We start from the raw sequence: 18,436 nt of genomic DNA on the forward strand, positions 1-18,436 counted from the left end.
TGTGACAAGAGGCAATAGCCTTAAGTTGCACGGGGGAGGTTCAGGTTGGATGTCAGGAACATTTCTCCCTATTAAGAGTCATTGGAACGGGCTGCCCAGGGAGGTGGTGGAGTCACTGTCCCTCCCTGGAGGTGTTCAAGAAATGTGTAGATGTGTCACTGAGAGACACGGTTAGTGGGCATGATGTCATGCTAGTCTCAATCTGAGCGGTCTTTTTTGTGATTCTATAAAGACTTTGAAATATTGTTCAGCTATTTTCTCCTGACTTTAGATGTAGTTTTACTCTAGACCATAATAAGTGAAGGACAGGACTCCGACATGCATAGAGGAGGGTAATATTAGGAAAAAAAATGAAAAGTAGGTGTCCCAGGCTGCAGCAGTGCAGTTCACGGGTTGCCCCAGACATCACGGTGCAACTGGCAGGTTCCCCAGCGCTTTTCAATGTGCCGCAGCACCCAAGGCAGTGGCAGCTCCAAACGAAAACATGCGAGAAACAGCGAACGTGCCCGTTTGCACACACAGAAAGGCACTAGATAACACTCTAAATACACACTTTATTTATCCCTAGCTATGTTAGCTCCGCAGAAATAAGAAAGCAAGGCAGCGACGGCTGTGAAAACCTCTCGCACTGCAGACAGCGGCGCCGGCGCAGTGCGAGGCCTGCCGGCCCCCCACGCGCCGCGCCGGTGGGCGGAGCGGGGCGGGCCAGTGGCGGGCGGTGCTCCGCAGGCGCCGCGCCGGAGCCATGCCGGGGGTTCTGGGCGCCGCCTGGGCTCTGCTGGCCGCCGGCTTCCTGGTGTTGCTGCTGCTACACCGGGCCCAGGCGCGGCGGCCCGGGGGAGGCACCGACATCGTCTCCGCCTTCTTCCAGGACCTCATCCGCTACGGGAAGACCAAGAGAGGCGGGCAGCAGGCTGCCTGGCTGCGCCGCTTACAGGTGCCGAAGAGGTGAGGGGGGCCGAGCGGTGGCCGCGACTGCGAGCTGAGGGCGTCGAAGGCCCTCAGGTGTTTTGGTGCCTGTTGGGTGCCTGCAGATGTGTTCGGCTACCAGGAGGGTTGCGTTGATCTGGAAGATTAACACTCAGTGCATTACTAGCTGATTTGTGTGCTTTTTAGCGCCGCTGCGTGCTCTAGAACTACGATATGGCTAAGGATACGATTCGCATGAGGTGCTGATTGTGAGGCTCTGATGTTCTTTACTCCTGAATCCCAGTCCCATGCAGTATCTGTGTAACAAACCTTAAAGCAAGACTGGGTCTGGGACTGGAAGGATGGACTTGTGCATGTGAGTGTGATTGTGCAAATTTGCTGTGGGGTTGCTTTCTTAAATCAATTCTCAGTTATAAAACAGAGTATCCTGAGTTTGAAGGGATCCGCATGGATCGTTGGTTCTGTCATTGTATTCTTCCTTCTTAGTTCCTTTATAAAACACACCACAGGGTGCTGATAATAGCATGTTAATACAAATATCTGGATACTGTGTGAACAGTCTAAGAAAGCGAAAGAACTGTCCTGCTACCCAAGCACAACTTTTTGTCTGAAATAGTTACTGCAGCAACCAAATTGCCTGAAGACCTCTTCTTAATGGGTTATGTTCAATAGAATAAAAGAGGGAATTAAAAGTTCACAGCTTTTTATATGTTACCGTGACCTCATTGTATTGTTCAGCTGAGACTTTTGGCTAGAACTGGCCTTTGATTCGAACACAGGTGTGACATGATCTTACAAGTCTGTCAGGACAGGATTAGGGTGCTATGTAACCCAAAGATTCAGTCATCCCTAATGAGGCAACATATCACTATCACAGTTGTCAACAATACAGTTTACGTAAGTTGCTTCCAAAGAAAATGTTTTAATAATAATTGCAACACATATTAAAAGAGATGTTATCATGTACTGTCTTTGTTATCAAGCTTCGGGCTCCAGTTTCCCAGGGATGCACCTAAGCTCTGCAGTAGCCACAGCAAGAAGGGTTCATATAAGCGTTGGCTTTAGTTGCAGTGCATTGCAAAGTATGGTATTATTGTGGTAGGGTGTCATCTGAATCAACCTTTCTCCATCAGGAGTTTCCCACCACTTCTTAGGGAATATGCTAACTAAAGAATACAGCTTTCTCAGTGAATTGATATCAAGCTCTCAGAATGTATGAAACAATTCTGTTACTGCAGTGTTGAACCTGTAATCCTGCTAGGTGAGAATATCCTGAAGCTAGCTGTTGAGACATTTTCTGTCCAGTTCATGTGCAGCTTGTTTTTGAACAAACATTGTATTTTCACCAGCCCAGACTGATTTTTAACTCTGTTCTTCTATTTTGTCCAATGTTATGAATAATTTCAGGTTGGCTTGGCAAACACAGCATTCCTCTTTCCTTGAAGGACATGTGCAGTTACTGTAGTGCTGGATTGCTCTGTACGTTACCATGCATAACTGAGATTGTTGAAATCTCACAGGGTATTTCTCAGCTAAGCTGGCAGGGCTTGTTTATTTTATTTTATTTTTTTTTGCTGTGACAAAAACCGCTGCTTGTGAGGAAAGTTCTCCAGCTGTTAAACTTTCTGATGACACATAAGTCTAGCAAGTAATAGTTTGGGAGAGAAAGAGCTTGAAGCTTCAAGGGAGAGATATGGTTTTGTCTATATATAAATTTGGTTTGTCTTTTAAGCAGAAAATGGAGGAAGCTTTTTTTTTTTTTTTTTTTTTTCTTTTTGCTGTTGCAAATTTGCAGAGCAAACATCACTGCCTCTGCTTGGCAGGTGACAGAACTGAGGAGTGAACACCCGGAGGGGTTACTAACTGCTAATGGGCAAGCTGTAGTGGAACGTGCATTTGAGTTTCTTACTTGGCCTCTTTATTGCTGTTGAGATGTACGCGAGCTGTTCTTGGAGAGTGTTATTTTATTTTGCTTCACTAACTAATGAAGTTGTCTTCTCACCCCCTAGTTCTCCAAAAGAGAAGGTATGAGTGTTCTAAGAAAATGTAATCTTGTTGATAAATGAGCCAAAAAGGCATGTACTCGCCATGAGACAAGCATCTCCTTCAGCTACATTTCCATCTGAAAAATGAGGAGAACATTAAGTTTAATGAAGGCGCTTTTTGTTCCCACAGGTGGTTTATTCATTTTTATGTAGTTTCTATACTCTGGAATGGTTTTCTACTGATGAGGCTTTTTCAAGCTGAGTTCCTTGGAGCGTCATTACCCCCATGGATTCAAATCTTCCATAGTGCTTTTGGCAGAGATTTGCAGAACCAGAATACGGGTAGGTATTCCTGCTGTTATGAAGCAGCCACATAAATATGACAAAACTGTGTTACCATCCTTGGCTTAATATGTATTCTTCATATGCTACCTTGTAAGCTGCTCTTAAACTAGGCTCCAAGTGACTTTCCTGGAATACCAGTTCCCTTTGGCATTATTCAAGGTAGAAATCATTCTATGCTATGCATTTAGTAGCTTTCAGCAGTTCTTCTAGCAGGAACAGCTATTAGCTCCTTGTAGGTGTAGTCATGCTCAGTCTCTGCAGTCAGCAGTGCATCAAATGTACAAATACTTTTGCCAGTGCTAGGTTAGTTTAAAAAGAGGGTAAGGATCTTGCTTTGGGGAGGGGAAAATTAGCTCTTTTGAAGTACTGTTGGGGTTAAATTGGTCCTATCTCTCCCTAAGTCGCTATTTTTTATTTGTAAGCAGACAGTGAACACTTCTCTGCACTCTTGGTTCTCCTGCTCCTTTGGCTGCATAGCTTTCAGAGACTTGCAGAATGCCTCTATACCAGCGTGTTTTCCGATGGCGTCATCCACATTGTGCAGTATTGCTTTGGACTTGGTTATTACGTTGCTGTTGGCTCAACTGTGCTGTGTCAAGTGCCTACGAGTGTTAGGAATGGTGAGTACCTGCTTCATTGTTACCAAGGATGCATTTTTTTTTTTTCCTCCCATTTCTTTCCGTCAAAGCAAGTGGCTCACTTGATTTCATGGAGGACTTGTGTGACAAGTGTGTTAATTAATGAGAAGTAATAATAACTTGCTGCTATATTCCAAAGTAACATTTCAGTATGTTGCTTTATCAAGCAGTATTACAGACATGCTCTTGCTTGTTCAATAATTTCTGTCTTAAATCACCACTGTTATTCCATGAAATTCACCATTACTCCATCTCACTGTAAATACTCTTGCAATTGTTTTGGATCAGTTGTCATTGAGATATATATGCTTTGTGAAGAAAAATAATTGTTGCCAGTTTCAAATATCACTAGATAACTCCAGTTGTCAAATTGGAGATTGTTTTTTTGCCATAGACTTTCCTTTCAGGTGAGCCTGCAGGACAGTCTTGGTCAGTTCCTTTGCCTTCCATTGAGAACTCCCCACTTCTCTGCCTTTTATCAGTCAGCCCCTTCTTTCTTTTGGTACTGTAATGTAATAAAGCAGAAATTTGAATTTTATGACCTGTTTCTGCCAGTACATTCCACTGAACTGCTGCTTGTTTCTCTGCAACACTTGAGCTGACTGTAGCATTTCTCCCGTGACTGCTTTATGCCAATGGTCATTATGGCATAAAAGTATGGTCATTACCCAGTATGTGACGTTAGCAAAGCTTTTAACCACTTTGAACCACATCAGGTCTACTTTAATCAAGTTATGTTTAAAACAGCCTTCAGACTGTGTATGAGTTGGTAAAGCCTTTTTAATCTGGACCTGTTTTCTACTTATCTGCTGGATACTCAGATATGATATATCCACTTGTACATAGGGGAGACCATCCTCAATACAGAGTTTTTGCTGGGGTAAGAGGCTTACAGTGTGTGTATATATACAGCTCACTGTGAACAGGACAAACTGTACTTGTGTGTTGACTTGAGACATAGCAGTGTCTTTTATTAGGATAGTAAGAATTATGAACAGAGTTCAGGACTGAGATCTGAGACTGAATTATGTATCAGTTGTATGTGATAGTGTACCTAAAGATACTGGATGAAAAAACAAAGTAGCATCTTGCTACTCAAATTTTGTAAGACACGTGCAACATGTGTATGTGCTATTTTGGGACAATGCTCAGAAAAAGATAAAACATATTTTAATGAAACGTATTTTATTCAGGAAAAGGACTTTCTGTGCAGATCTACTGGTATCACATCATAGGCATTGCGATGTATGTTTGGGCCTCTCTTCACCAGCACAGATGTCTTGTGATTCTAGCTAATCTTAGAAAAAGTAAATCAGGTAAGGTGTTTCATTTCTGTGAACAATTTACTTATGTAAATATTTGTTGGTTGTTTCAATAGGCTTCTGTAGCTTCTACCACCTTAAAAAAACAGTATTTTTTCATAGTGTGGCACTCTTCAGATTTTCAGTAGGTTAAATGAAACCATTTGGGATCAGACAGCTGAACGTTACATACGTATGTATATTTTTTGAGAAGTTACACTGAAGGGTCTAGCTTCTGTCATCCTAAGAACAGGTGAATAATAATGCTTTGGACTTGTACCACTCCTCTGAACCATCACTTCTTTCTCCATACAAATGGAGAAAGAAAAAATGTAAAAATACATTTCCTTCTCTGTATTTTCACAAACAGTCAGAGTGATGTCTTACTTCATTAAGGCATGCAAAGCTGCCAGGTCAGATGGAGTGAATGATGTGATCATTTTAATGAGTGTTATTATGTAATTCTGAGTAGAAAAGCTCTGTTCTCAATTAATTTCTTTCTGTTTGCTTGCAGGAGAAGTTTTAAGTCTGAAACACAGTATACCTTTTGGAGACTGGTTTGAAAGAGTTTCTTGCCCTCATTATTTTGCAGAACTACTCATCTATATATCTATGGCCATCACATTTGGATTTCACAATGTGACATGGTGGTTTGTAGTGATGTATGTCTTTTTTAACCAGACACTGGCTGCTGTTTTGTGTCATGAGTTCTATCAGGAAAAATTTACCTCCTACCCAAAGCATCGAAAAGCATTTATACCGTTTATTTTTTAGAATATGCCTTCTAAAGCATATTCAGTGCAAACTAGGAAATGTTTTACTAAAGTCAAGGCAAAATTGCACACTTTCTCTATGCTATAGAGGTTAAAACTGTTCTATCTCATAAGAGTTGCCAATTTATGTGGGGAAACGTAAGGTCTCTGTGTATCATATGAGCAAAGAAAAAGTTTAATGAAGCCCTTAATGAACTGATGAGATGCTAACAGGGTCTTTTCCATGTTTAGAGTCCTGTTTTATGCAGAAAGCATTCACTGTTGTGCAGCAAAGCCACAATATATATACATGAGAACTGAAGAGAAACGATAGTGCAGGGAATCATTTGAAGTGCTGTATTTCATGCCTTGCCTAATACTTAAGCATATTTATACGCGTTCTCTTTTCTTTGCAACTCTTCAGAGGGAGGCAAATGATGCATTGGCTTTCTGTGTTTCCCTGGTGGTAATGAAAACCAGGCAGTGCCTTGCAACTGTGAGCACAGAGGAGTGGTGGAGGAAGCTGTGCTGGAGCAGTGACTCGCTCAGCAGCAGCGATAAGCAAAGCACAAAAAACACCCCTTGTTTATCCTTAATCTGGGAAAATCGTGGAAGGTTCTCTGTCTAAAGAATTTGCAGATTGCATCCTAAGGTCAGGTCCTTGACATCCTTTGTGTTTCGTGGGGTGACAGCAGCCTGCCCTGCTCCTTAGGGGCCTGCAGCTCGGAGGTGCTGCTGCTCAGCACTGGGCGAGGTGGGTTTTGCACTCAGCAACTGGACGGTGTGTCCTCCTCGTGGTCCGGGAGGGGCTGAGATCTGTGTGAGCAGAGGGCCGCTGGTGTTCCAGCGCGTTCTCACTTCTTTGAGTATACTTAACAACATTTTGTATATGAGAAGAGTTTTTACGTACTTCGGTATATCTTATGACGCACAATCGTTAATTAAAGGATGTTTGATACCTTTCCATCCCATTTGGTCTGATGTCTCAAAATCGCGATAAATACATCCCCGAAACCTCAGTGCCCGCTCTCCTTGGACCCGTAGCCCCAGCTGTGGACGCAGAGCCGCCCCTTCCCGGCACCGAACCTCGCCGCCTCCTTTCCGAGGCAGCGCTCGGGCGCTTCCTCCGCTTGCGCCGCGAAGCGACCCGCTCCGCTCATTGCGCCGTGGGCGGGCCGTGCCGCTGCCGTCACGGCGGGCGGGCCGGGTGGGCGAGCTGCGGCGCCGCCCCTCGCGCTCGGGCCGTGGCAGGAAGCGGCTGGGACGGGCGGCGCGCGGCGGCAGCTCCCCGGCGAGGGGCGATGACGCGGCGCCTGTGAGAGGCCCTCAGCGCCGCGCGGGCCGCCATGGGCTCCCCGCCGCTCTCCCCGCCGGAGCGCGGCCGCCGCCGCCCGGCCCCGCTGGCCGGGGCCGCCCCGCGGGCGATGCTCGTGCTGAGGGCGGCGCCGGCCGGGCTGCGCGCCGCGCCGGAGGAAGAGCCCGGCAGGAACAAGGTGCCGGCGGCCCCGCCGCAGGGAGCGGGGCAGGGAGCCGAGCCGCGGGCCGAGGTGAGGCGGGGCCGCGCAGAGCCGGCCTGCGGGAGGGAGCGCTTCCCTCGAGGCCCCGGGGCAGAGCGGGGGCCGGAGCGAGGGAGAGAGGGGCGGGGATTGGAACGCGGCTCCGCGCTCACATTGTCAAGGTGAACCGTACGGAGTGACCGCGTGTGCGCGCGAAGGCTGCGACTGAAGGAGGCTGCTCCAGAACGGGGGAGCGCGAGGGCAGAAAAACAGGAAGCGCAAAAGTAACGTTCGAGCAGATAGCGCTGTAACGTTCGCCGGAGTGTTGCTTCTGGAGCCTCCGGGGAAGTGAAGCGTCAGTTGTAGCGCTGCAGGTAACACGAGCGCTCCCGGCAGCGCGTATCCCGGCCTGAGCGCAGCGCTGCGAGGAGGGCGGTGGGAACGGAGCGTGGACAGGGCTCCGTGTGGCTCCATGTGGCCGCCCGGCCCTCACCTGGCGGCTCCGAGCAGCCTGCTGGGGGCTGCCCGCCTTCCGGAGCGCGACTCGGTAAGAGCTTGCATCGCGTTGTCTGACGTGGAGTTTGAATTGTGGGCGGTGAGGTGCTGGCACAGCTGCCAGGTGGGAGCTGTGGGCGCCACATCCTTGGAGACGCTGAAGGCCGGGTTCGATGGGGCCCTGGGCAGCCTAAGCTGATGGGAAGGTAGCCCTGCCCATGAGGGTGAAACAAGGCTTAAAAGTTCCTCCCAACCCAGACCAGTCTGTGACTCCCATCGTCATGGCTCTCCCAGCTCAGGATATTCTGTGTGATTCTGTTCCTATGGCTGCTCTTGCTGTAGTTGAGCAAGCATCCCTATTGTCATCTGTGTTCTGGTTGGCCACCAGTGGCTGAGCTTTGGTGATTTTTAAAGGGTGAAGAAAGTTTGTGAAAGTGTTATTTTTCATCATCCTTTTCTGTTCACCGCTTAGTTGAAGAGCTCCACTGGCTGTAATGAAGTGATTGTAAGTTACTGAGGTTAAAGCTGGCAATGATTTTTTTTTTATTTTTTTTTTTAATGTCAGTAGGCATTATATTGATAAAGCTGGAGCAGAGAGGAGATTTTTCTTAAGTAATTTAATGTTTTCTGCTTCGGTGATACATGCCAAACAAAAGTCAGCTTTTTGGCAAGCTGAAGATAGAAAAGTTGTGATTATCTGTTTTTTAATGCTAAAAGAAAGGAATTGAAGGGTGTGTTACAAAAAAAAATAATGGTTTTGATTCATTATCTGAGAAGCTGTAATTGACAAACTCAATTATTGTAAGAAAAGAGCTTGTTTTAGCACCTTGTGTGTTCGCTCTCAGTAAACTACACTGGGGAGGTGGTACCTGATGCTGTGCTGGACAACAGAGCTTGGCCAAATGAGATAATGTTTTTCAACAGATAAATATTTTTGTACTAAGATCCCATTGTTTACAAGCTGATGGGGGAAAGTCTTCTGCGTGTAAGCAGAAGAAAGCCTATCTTGTTGCAGCTCAGGACTCTTCAGCTTGTATCAGTATTTAGGATTAGTTTGTTTGTATTCAAACTTCTAAAATTTTGTTCTTGGTTAGGGGGTTCCATTGCCAAATGACCACATATAGGAAAAAAAAAGTTGTCAGCATACTGCTTGATGCAAGACAATAGGGAGCAAGAAAATTTCAAACATCAAACCTCAGACTTCCCAGCGCTATTGAGGGAGTTCTGGCAAGTCTCCTTATGAAACAAGTTGCAATCTGTCTCTGTTCATGGAGGTATTAACTTTCTTGGCCATCTCTGGTCAAGCACGTGAACAGCAGCTTTGTTGTTTTGGGTCTGCTTTTGATTATAGGTGTCTTAATCTTCATGAGAGTAAACACTGATTGTTGAGGGAAATCTGGAATGTGCTGAGCTGGTTTGAGCACTGGGGAGTCTTAGAGCTGGTGTTCAACAGTGTGTACAAAACAAACAGTTCATGAAAAGTTGCATAAAACTTTAATGGAGCTGAGATGCAAAGATTCTGCGAGGAGATCCTGACAGATTTTTAAAGGATTCCCTTTTCTCCTGAGTGCTCATAATCGCTCAATTTTTGCTTGAAGATTTGAAGAGTTTAGTTCTTACTATTTCTATCACAAAATTGCTTGCTTGCTTGAGCGTCATAACGTAAGCAGACAACAGCTGTACCAATAGCAATATAAAGTTGCTTCTCCCCTTGACTGTGGTAGTGGTTCTCATGTTCCAGTAGTAGCATGCATGCTGAAGTACTGCTTTAATAATCAGAGCAGGTGCTTCTTGTGAAGTGATCACCCATTAATTTGAGGTAGGTAGCAGCCAGTAACTAGTTAATCATAGCTAATACCACATGGAGGGTGAATAGTTAAAATGCCACACTAGGCAATGCAATGTGACAGGAGAAACAGAGAGCTCAGTACTTCCAGGAATTATATGTTCAAGCCTAATTAATTGGTGTTTATTTTGTTTTGTCTCCTCCTGTGCCTACAGAAGGGGTCCTCGCCAGTTGCTCCAGTTCATCTTGTCAATGAAGACTCAACTGACAAGACTAATTTGGGCTTTATTCATGCATTTGTGGCTGCTATATCAGTCATCATTGTATCAGAACTTGGAGATAAGACCTTCTTCATTGCAGCCATCATGGCAATGCGATACAACCGTTTGACTGTACTGGCTGGTGCTATGCTTGCCTTAGGACTGATGACGTGCTTATCAGGTTAGCTCTCATGTTGTTTTGTTTTGTATGTTTAAATGTGCTGGATAAGTCTGTATTTATTGGTAAACCCTAACTAACCCTAATTGAAGTCAAACGGAAGGTAGTGTAGGAAGGTAGTCAAATGGAAGGTAGACAGCAGGTGTGTGCAGTCTTCTATTTTGTGTAAACCTTGAAGGTTTTTTTCTGGGGGCTGTGGCATTAGGCTCTAAACTCCAGTTAGGTGTTCACACTCCCTAGACATCTGTATGCTTTTAAGGAAAAGGAATTTGGAGTGCCCAAGCAATCCCTTAGCTTTCAGATTTCTTTATTCCTTTTTATTTTTAGCTCCTGTTAAATTAGTATACCTAAAGAGAGTGTAGGGCTGAGGTCTTTATCTTCCCACAGTGAAAGATGCTTAACAGGATGTCACATTCCTCTTGACTGACTTGTGTCTTTGTATATATATCTGGCTGTAAAAGTGGAGGATTACATTCAGTCATGAACCTTTGTGGTGCACAGTACAGAGCAAAGAGCTGGAAGGGGAGCAAGGTGTCAGATGGCACCTGGGGAGCTGTAGCTGTGGGTGCTTACACAGCTGTAACCATAGAATGAAGCAGCCTTTAGGTACATTGGATGCAGCATGTATTTGGTTGTGTGTGTGCTCAGTTCTTCACATGCCCTCAACAGAAATACTTGAAATAATGTTCAGTGTTTTATATGTGCTGCCTCCTAACTGGTATTGGGTCTCATTGTTGATCTGAGCATCTTCAGATGGAGATGACAGCTTTTGTGAATGCATGTTACAATTATTGTTGCAGTCTTACAGCAGTTTCCCTTTGTGCTGTTCAGATAGCATTGTAAAAGTTTCTTCCATTACTTGCTTAATAACATTAGTCTGTGAGACTTGTTCCACTTTTGCACTGTGTGCTTCCTTTATTTAGGATCATAGGTGAGGGTGCACCCTGTGGTCTCTTTTCTACATCTGTCTGCCCATTACAGCTCTCCCTTTTTCTATGTAAAGTCAATGTATTCCCTAGGAAGGGAGCTGGGATTTTCCCTTTCTTTGTCCTTGTTTCCTACAAACTGTGGTACTGTAGAACTTCCTGGAGTTTTTGTTGTTTTCCAGCCATGATTTCATGAATTTCTGCTCATTTAAATTCTCTATATCCAAATAATCAGTTTGTAGATGTTTGGTTTTTGGTGTTGTTTATTTTCAAGCTGTGCCTAGAAACATTTTTGCCCTTGTGATATAACAAGCTGCGTTGTCATTCTGATTATTTCACTGCTTTTGTGCTTTGTACGTGGCAAGTAATGCTGTATGCATTCTGTATAATGCAGTATTTTCAATCTTTCAAACAAATTTTATATTCTTCTGTTTTATTTGGCTATGCAATGATATAGTTATTCTGCGTGTGTGCTGCAGCCTAATTTTATTTTGATCTGATAATCTTACTTTGGTAGTGGCAGTGTGGATGCAAGTAAGGAAGGATGTATGCATATGTTAGCATGTTTCCACTTGGCTCATTGCACATGCAGTATGACAGCGTGGTCCAAACAGCTGAGAACATTTGGTGTGAGGTTTTAATTTCCTTGTATTTGCACAGGCCTTTTGGGTCTGTAACTGTGATCTTTGTGGAGTAGTCAGTCTTGGGTACGTATTTCTTCTATTTGAGAGGTAGTTTTGGCTGAGTCTGATCACCTTCAGCACCTGTAAAAGTAGGTGTACTGTGGAAGTAGTTTTTAGTCTTTGAGTGGGATTAAGAAAGGATGAAGTTGGTGGAGTGTAGGAGAGAGAGTGAGGAATGGTGGCTTTCAGGTATTTGCACTCAGCCAAAGAAGAAAGGCATGAATTCAGACAATTGGCTGTGGGTACGTCTAGAAAATTTATCTTGTAGAAAATCTCATTTTGCCTTTATCTGATGAAGAAGACAGATCTTAAATTAATTTTAAAAAGTGGTTGGAAGATGTCATCCAACATACAGCCATGTAAATAAATAGAGTGAGTTGATATTATATGTCATAGCCAATCTAACGTGATTAAAGATGAAATCTTTTGGTATGCTTGGGAAAGAGCAGAATTTGTGTTGACCTTGAGTGGAAAAACAAATTTGCTTGGACTGATATGGGGAAAATAATTATATTCATTCTTATTTTTGAAATTATGCATTTGTTTTCTTTTCAGTTTTGTTTGGCTATGCCACAACAGTTATTCCTCGTGTGTATACATACTATGTGTCGACTGCACTGTTTGCCATTTTTGGCATTAGAATGCTTCGAGAAGGCTTGAAAATGAGTCCAGATGAGGGCCAGGAAGAGCTGGAGGAAGTTCAGGCAGAAATTAAAAAAAAAGATGAGGAAGTAAGTCATAAACTCTCTCTGTGAATTACAGCTAATGAAACAGTTGTGGCTTTGAAGTTGCAGAGCAGTGCTACGTTTCATGTTTGGGATCTTCAGCCATGGCTGCAATTAATAAGTCTAACACAACAAACATGTGGTCAGCTGGACAGAAGTGGCCGTATGGATGCTATTTCAACAGATGATCCCAGACCTGTGGCATATCCTACTTCTCTGGAGAAAAGGAGTTTTCCCTGTAGAATTTCTTTTTTCTTTTTTTTTTTTTTTTAATGGTGTGTACTAACAGACTCTATAAATGTTCAAGTCCATTTCTAAGGAATAGTGATCTTGTTTCTTTGGGACAATTTTATCCACTTTTGATTTGAGAGCCACCCCTTTTTAAGAGAGACTTCTGCTTTAGAATAGATGGGAAGCAATCTGTCATTTGAAACTAAATATTGTTCCTGTTGTAACTGCTTTGTGATTGCAAGATTTGAGACTACCAGCAATTGGAAATCAGAGGTGATATTTGTATATTATATTAAACACTATATATACATAGTAGGCTTTAAAAAATACCATCTAATATAAATAACATGTTAGTATGCACAATCAGTGGCTAATAGCATTCCAGATGTTAAATTAACAGCTTTACAGTTTAAGTATTTCATTTGGATTGTTTGGTTGACATTTCTAATCTTATATTTTTTTTTTAATTCCCTTTGTCTTCTACAGCTTCAGAGAACTAAACTGTTAAATGGGCCAGGGGATGTGGAAACAGGATCAACTGCCACTATACCTCAGAAGAAATGGCTCCATTTTATTTCTCCCATCTTTGTACAAGCGTTCACTTTAACATTTTTAGCAGAGTGGGGTGATCGTTCCCAGTTAACAACCATCGTCCTGGCAGCCAGAGAGGTGAGTGCTGCAGAATGCCCCTTCTTTTGCTCTCCTTGTGTTGTCTGCAGCTAGGTGAAAGAGACAAAATACCCTTGTGTAAGGTGTCACATTCACACCTGCTGCTTTATAGTGCTTTACTTAATGTCACAGCTGTGCAGAGATGTGAAAATCAATGCATGGAGGCTCTGTGTGTTGTTTTAACTACGGCCACATGATTAGAACTGCATGGGCCTTTCTGAAAAGAGTTGTTTGACATCATGTAGCTGAATACAATTATTTGATAAGGTGTAAAGATAAGGATGTTACAGAACTACTTTTTCTTTGATCTGTGAGATAATGCAGCTTTAACACAGCAGCTTCAAAAGGAGACCTTAATCCTAGCAAATTTGAAACTGTTGATAAGATACTGCTTTTTAAAAAATCTAGAAGAATTTGTTAAAGTATGTGGAACTAAAATTCTGAACCGCTGTGCAGTAAGCAGTACCATAAATGAAGTGATACTCAGCATGATGATCAGAGCGTACGTAACTGTTATACATTTACAGGAAGATCAGGCTTATTAAAAGGCTGACTATAAGCCTTCAGTAGTTGCCCTGTGTTGTTTCCAATCATTGAGATCATTAACATCTTTTTCCTAGGACTCATGCTTCCTTCAGTGCACCCTCAGACCTTCCCCAGGAATAAATCAAGGCTGCATAATGAAGGAGGCTATAATCTGTAGGAACCTTTTGCCTTTATTACAGAGCAGGGAAGGCACTGAGAGCTAGAGAGGCAGGGAGCAGGTTAGAGAGGAGGATCTCATTGTTCAGTTAGCAACGTGCCATCTTGGCAAACTGGAAATTATTACTACTGCCTCCGCCAAAGATTTTGTATGGTGCTGGATAAGTTGCTTATGCCCATCCTATCACAGGTTGACTTCTCTTTTGCATTTTTCTGAGTGTCCCATTAAGAAATGTCCATCAGACTCTGCGGTGCAGTCCGTGAAGTACTGAGGATTGTAAAAGAAGACTGTGGATGTTAAGCTTTTAACATATGAAACGTATAAGTGCTACAAAAGTACTACAAAAAATAATCTTTTCTCATTCTATTTGTGGAATTATTTTATACTACTTACATTCAGATACCTTACTAAATAATATTTCACAAAGAATAATTTACATAGCGAGAGATTGCCAGTAGTGTGGTAAGTCAACTGTGAACTTGAGTGAAAAGAAAGTACTCTGACTGCTCATTAAGTGCATAGTATCCATCCTGTCACAATGAATGAAACATGGTTTCTGTGGAGGAAAAAAAAGTGTAATGTACGCTGTCTCAGAGCATACACCAGGAGAAAGATTTAAGTCTATCTTAATGAACCTAATCCTGACAGCAATCCTTAAGAACTAGAATTAACACCATAGCAGTTTTCTGTGTGTAAGAAACACTCATCTGCCTAAATATTTGGAAAGGGAGCTGAAATTCTATCACGTCATGTTAGACTGATTTTCTTGGCTGTATCTGAGCACTTCTGCTGAAGATACTGAACTCCTGGAAGAAGTTGTAAATTATTCCCTCCAAGGGGCAGCAGTTGCCAATGGAGCAGAGGGCAGGATCCACCTTTTGCCAGTGGGCTGCTGTCAGCATGGAAATGAGGAGTTCCAGGAATACCGGATTCTGTTCCCAATTGTGGAAGCAAATGCGTTCTGCTGGCACAGCTCTGCCTCCCTCCTGGCCTTCTTAGTAGTTTTCTGTCTGTTCTTTGTCCACTGCTCTTTGCTTCTCTCAGTAGCTTGTGCTTCTGGTTGTCTTGATCAGGCAGTGTTGTGTTTTCCTTATATCAGATCATTTCTTGGACAGTTTCTGTTTGCATGTTAGAGATTTCATGCATTCCTCATGAAGCAAGGCAGTAGCTTTTTCTTTATGAGCTGGAAGTCTTTGTTTCCTAAAAGAGAGGTTTGCAGGACTTAACTCTACCTTCCCTAGTTCATCCTAATGCAGTGGAAAATCAGGCTCTTACCTTGCCTTCTTCATCTGTCATTAAAAGGTGTGGGGTTTTTTTTGTTTCTAATGCTAAACTGTTCTGTTTTATGAGGTGCTTAATACATATGCTGTAATTTGTGAGAAGGTCGTGGGAACTTCTTTTTGTTGTGGATTTGTTACTGTAGTGAGGTAATGCACATTATGCAGTGTTGCGTGAAAGCTGTTGTTGACAGCTTACAAATGTATTTGTAAGAATACATTTTGAGAGCAGTTTATTATCCTCTAGACTTAAATTCCACGATAGTACCCTCTTTGGCTAATTTTTCTATTGGGGCACCAAAGTATAAAGCACAAACTTGCTGATAAACTTGAGCTGGATGAAAAAGTTGGAATGTTTTAGCTACTGAAAGCTTTCGCTTGCGGTTCTTAGGTTTATTTACATGTTTTTTCTTCCTTTATATTTAAGCTGATGTTCTTCCTGCTGGTGTGCATCAAGAGCAGCCATCTTCCCATTAAGTGTTACTTACTTGTTTAAGTGCAGCAGAGTGATCTCTGCATCTACATTTAACCACCTGAAAATGCTTTTTGGTTGAAACATCCCAAATACTCCTATGTTGATCAGGTTTACATTAAGGCTGTCTTACTAGCTGAAGGCTCTGTTACTGTTCTTTAAGACAGTGATAGGTGGTGGTGCAGAGTAAACACTAGATAGTGTTCACGTGCTTGATTCTGCGTAACCAAAGAGCCAAGCTATGGTTCCCTCATGGTAGGAGGTTGTTCCAGAACTAGCAGGCTTTCCATTGTGCTGATGTTTCTTTTCCCTTCTGTGTTTTCTCCTCAGGATCCTTATGGTGTGGCAGTAGGAGGAACGGTGGGACATTGTCTATGCACTGGTTTAGCAGTTATTGGAGGGAGAATGATAGCACAAAAAATTTCTGTTAGGACTGGTAAGTGAAAACTCACTCCAACTGAAAAATGTGTTAATGCTGGTAATGTCTGTGATGTCAGTGGTTGCGTGTTTAGGAAGAATGTTTCTTGAGACTTCTTTAAGATCAGTTCAGTGTTTGGGTCTGTGTGTGTTTTCTGCAGTTTCAGAAAAGGAGGTGAAGGGGTAAATTTCAATGGAAAAGGTGAAATGTGTATTCTGTCTTGTTTGTTAAGGCCATAGATGATGAGTTGCTAATCTAGCAATAATTTAATGTGCTATCAACAAGCCCAGCATGGATGTCTGGCAATAGCAATAACCTTAGGTTAGGTCAAAGATCCATCTAACCTGTTAGCTCGTTTAGAGAAGCATGGGCCACATGCAGTGATACTGCCCCAACTTCTAGCAGCTTCTGGCCATTGCAAGCAGTTACTGGTTTTAATACTGGCTCATTCAGTATGGTAACCTGAACTGTGCTAGAATTGCTGATCTGCAGTGCCACTCCTAACTGATGACTTGCTCCAGCCTGATAATATTGTATCTTATTTTTTTTCCATGTAGCCAAACACACAACAGTAGGCATCAGCCTCAGCTTTGTGCTAGCTGAAGTAATACACATGGTCCTTCCTAAGGTCCAGATTATGTCTTTGTAGATAAGATTAAACAATGGGGTGGTGTATGGGCATCCTGACACTGAGCTAGAAATAGCATCTACTGCTTCACTGTTTGCAGCATTAAGTTTTAAAAAGATTTTTCAGTAGTCAGACTTCTTAACAAATAAATAAATATCTTCCATGCCACATTATGAATTTACTTAACTTTCTCAATGTCTAATTCATTTTTTGTTTGTTTTTCCTTTCCAGTGACAATCATAGGAGGCATTGTCTTCTTAGCTTTTGCATTTTCTGCACTATTTATAAGTCCAGACTCTGGTTTTTAAATATTTTTCATCACTGCAAAAGGACAAGGATTGGAAGCATCTAGCAGCTATCCTTGTGTGGTTTTGTATATAAATGTACAGAATTACAGTTTAAACAAGCACCGAAGATGAGACACTGAACTTTTTATAGCAAACGATTGGTGGGATTGAGACATTTATAGACAGCTTCTGCGGTGGAGATCTGTTTGCTGTCTGGTTTGTATGTTCTGTGGCACCTGCTACTGTGGTAGGATTTGTGTGATTTTCCTGTTTGCTGAACCTGGCTCAGCTGAGTTTTGAGAATCTATGTCCATAAATGTTGGAGCTTTCTTTTTTCCCCCACTGTTACACACGGCTCCCTTTCCTGTTGCTTCAAGAGCTAATTCTTATGCCTTCTCTGAAGCAGACCAGAGTGTTTTGTTTCATAATGTTGAACAAAATATTAAAGAGATAACAGTTGACTCCCATTTCCAAAGACTTTGGTTCCAGGACGTTCCTGAGGCTGGATAATGTAAGCAACAAAAAGCTGGGGAGCCGTTCCTATACCATTTAGCTGCTGAGCCACCAACAGAAAATATTATGAATTTCATGTAGAGGGCAAACTTCTTAATCAGGGATTTTTATCAGGAAATTGTGTGCTGATGAGCAGCCTACCAAGTTCAATGTGCAATCTGGAGCTAGTAGTATTTGATTTTTTTTTTTTTCTTTTTTTTTTTTTTTCTTTTTTGACTTTCTAAACTTTATAAAGTATGTGGAAAGTAATAAAGTGGTCCAACTTAACGGTGTTTCATTCCCAGGACTGAACAATAATGGAATCTTTAGATTTAGATATGTTCATATTTTTCTTTTTAGGAATAGAAATGTAATCTGGAAGAGTATTAATAAAACATAGTGTCTCAATTTGAGTCATTTTCAGTATTGTTTTTTGGCAGTTCCATAATTCCTGCCACAGAGGTTAAAGTGATGATTTATTTAAACTTTACTAAATTTATTTTGGATGCTGTTATAAATACCAGTTATAAAAACTTTGAAAATGTTGGTCGCTTAAGATATGGGATACTGAAACACGTGGTTTTCTCTGCTGCTTGGTAGCTAGTAGATTCTGAGCTAATAGCTTAAATAAGATGTTAAGAGCTTCTGTAAAGCAGAAGATAGAGTTTCTAATAGCATCTATCTACTGCTTTAGCCTGAAGCTAAAGTGAGATCAAGTGCTACAAATTAGATTGTCCAAATTGTTGCTTGAGAACAGAG

At 42.4% G+C, this 18,436-nt stretch overlaps 2 protein-coding genes across 2 annotated transcripts; both read left to right on the forward strand.

Moving 5' to 3' along the window:
• The first annotated feature begins 745 nt into the window (after positions 1-745).
• SRD5A3 (steroid 5 alpha-reductase 3) lies at positions 746-6,917 on the forward strand. Its single transcript, XM_042812891.1, has 5 exons — positions 746-948; positions 3,106-3,257; positions 3,686-3,880; positions 5,092-5,214; positions 5,714-6,917. Exons 1-5 carry the CDS (start codon positions 746-748, stop codon positions 5,971-5,973), a joined length of 933 nt encoding a protein of 310 aa, XP_042668825.1. The 3' UTR covers positions 5,974-6,917.
• Positions 6,918-7,297: 380 nt separating this feature from the next.
• On the forward strand, positions 7,298-18,085 carry TMEM165 (transmembrane protein 165). The gene is made up of 6 exons (XM_042811859.1): positions 7,298-7,498; positions 9,944-10,169; positions 12,331-12,506; positions 13,218-13,400; positions 16,183-16,288; positions 17,130-18,085. Exons 1-6 carry the CDS (start codon positions 7,298-7,300, stop codon positions 17,204-17,206), a joined length of 969 nt encoding a protein of 322 aa, XP_042667793.1. The 3' UTR covers positions 17,207-18,085.
• Positions 18,086-18,436: the final 351 nt, after the last annotated feature.

This window comes from Centrocercus urophasianus, unplaced genomic scaffold (genome assembly GCF_019232065.1).
Source record: "Centrocercus urophasianus isolate 14NV4802_14NV808 unplaced genomic scaffold, USGS_Curo_1.0 seq_13, whole genome shotgun sequence".
Lineage (NCBI taxonomy): Eukaryota > Metazoa > Chordata > Aves > Galliformes > Phasianidae > Centrocercus > Centrocercus urophasianus.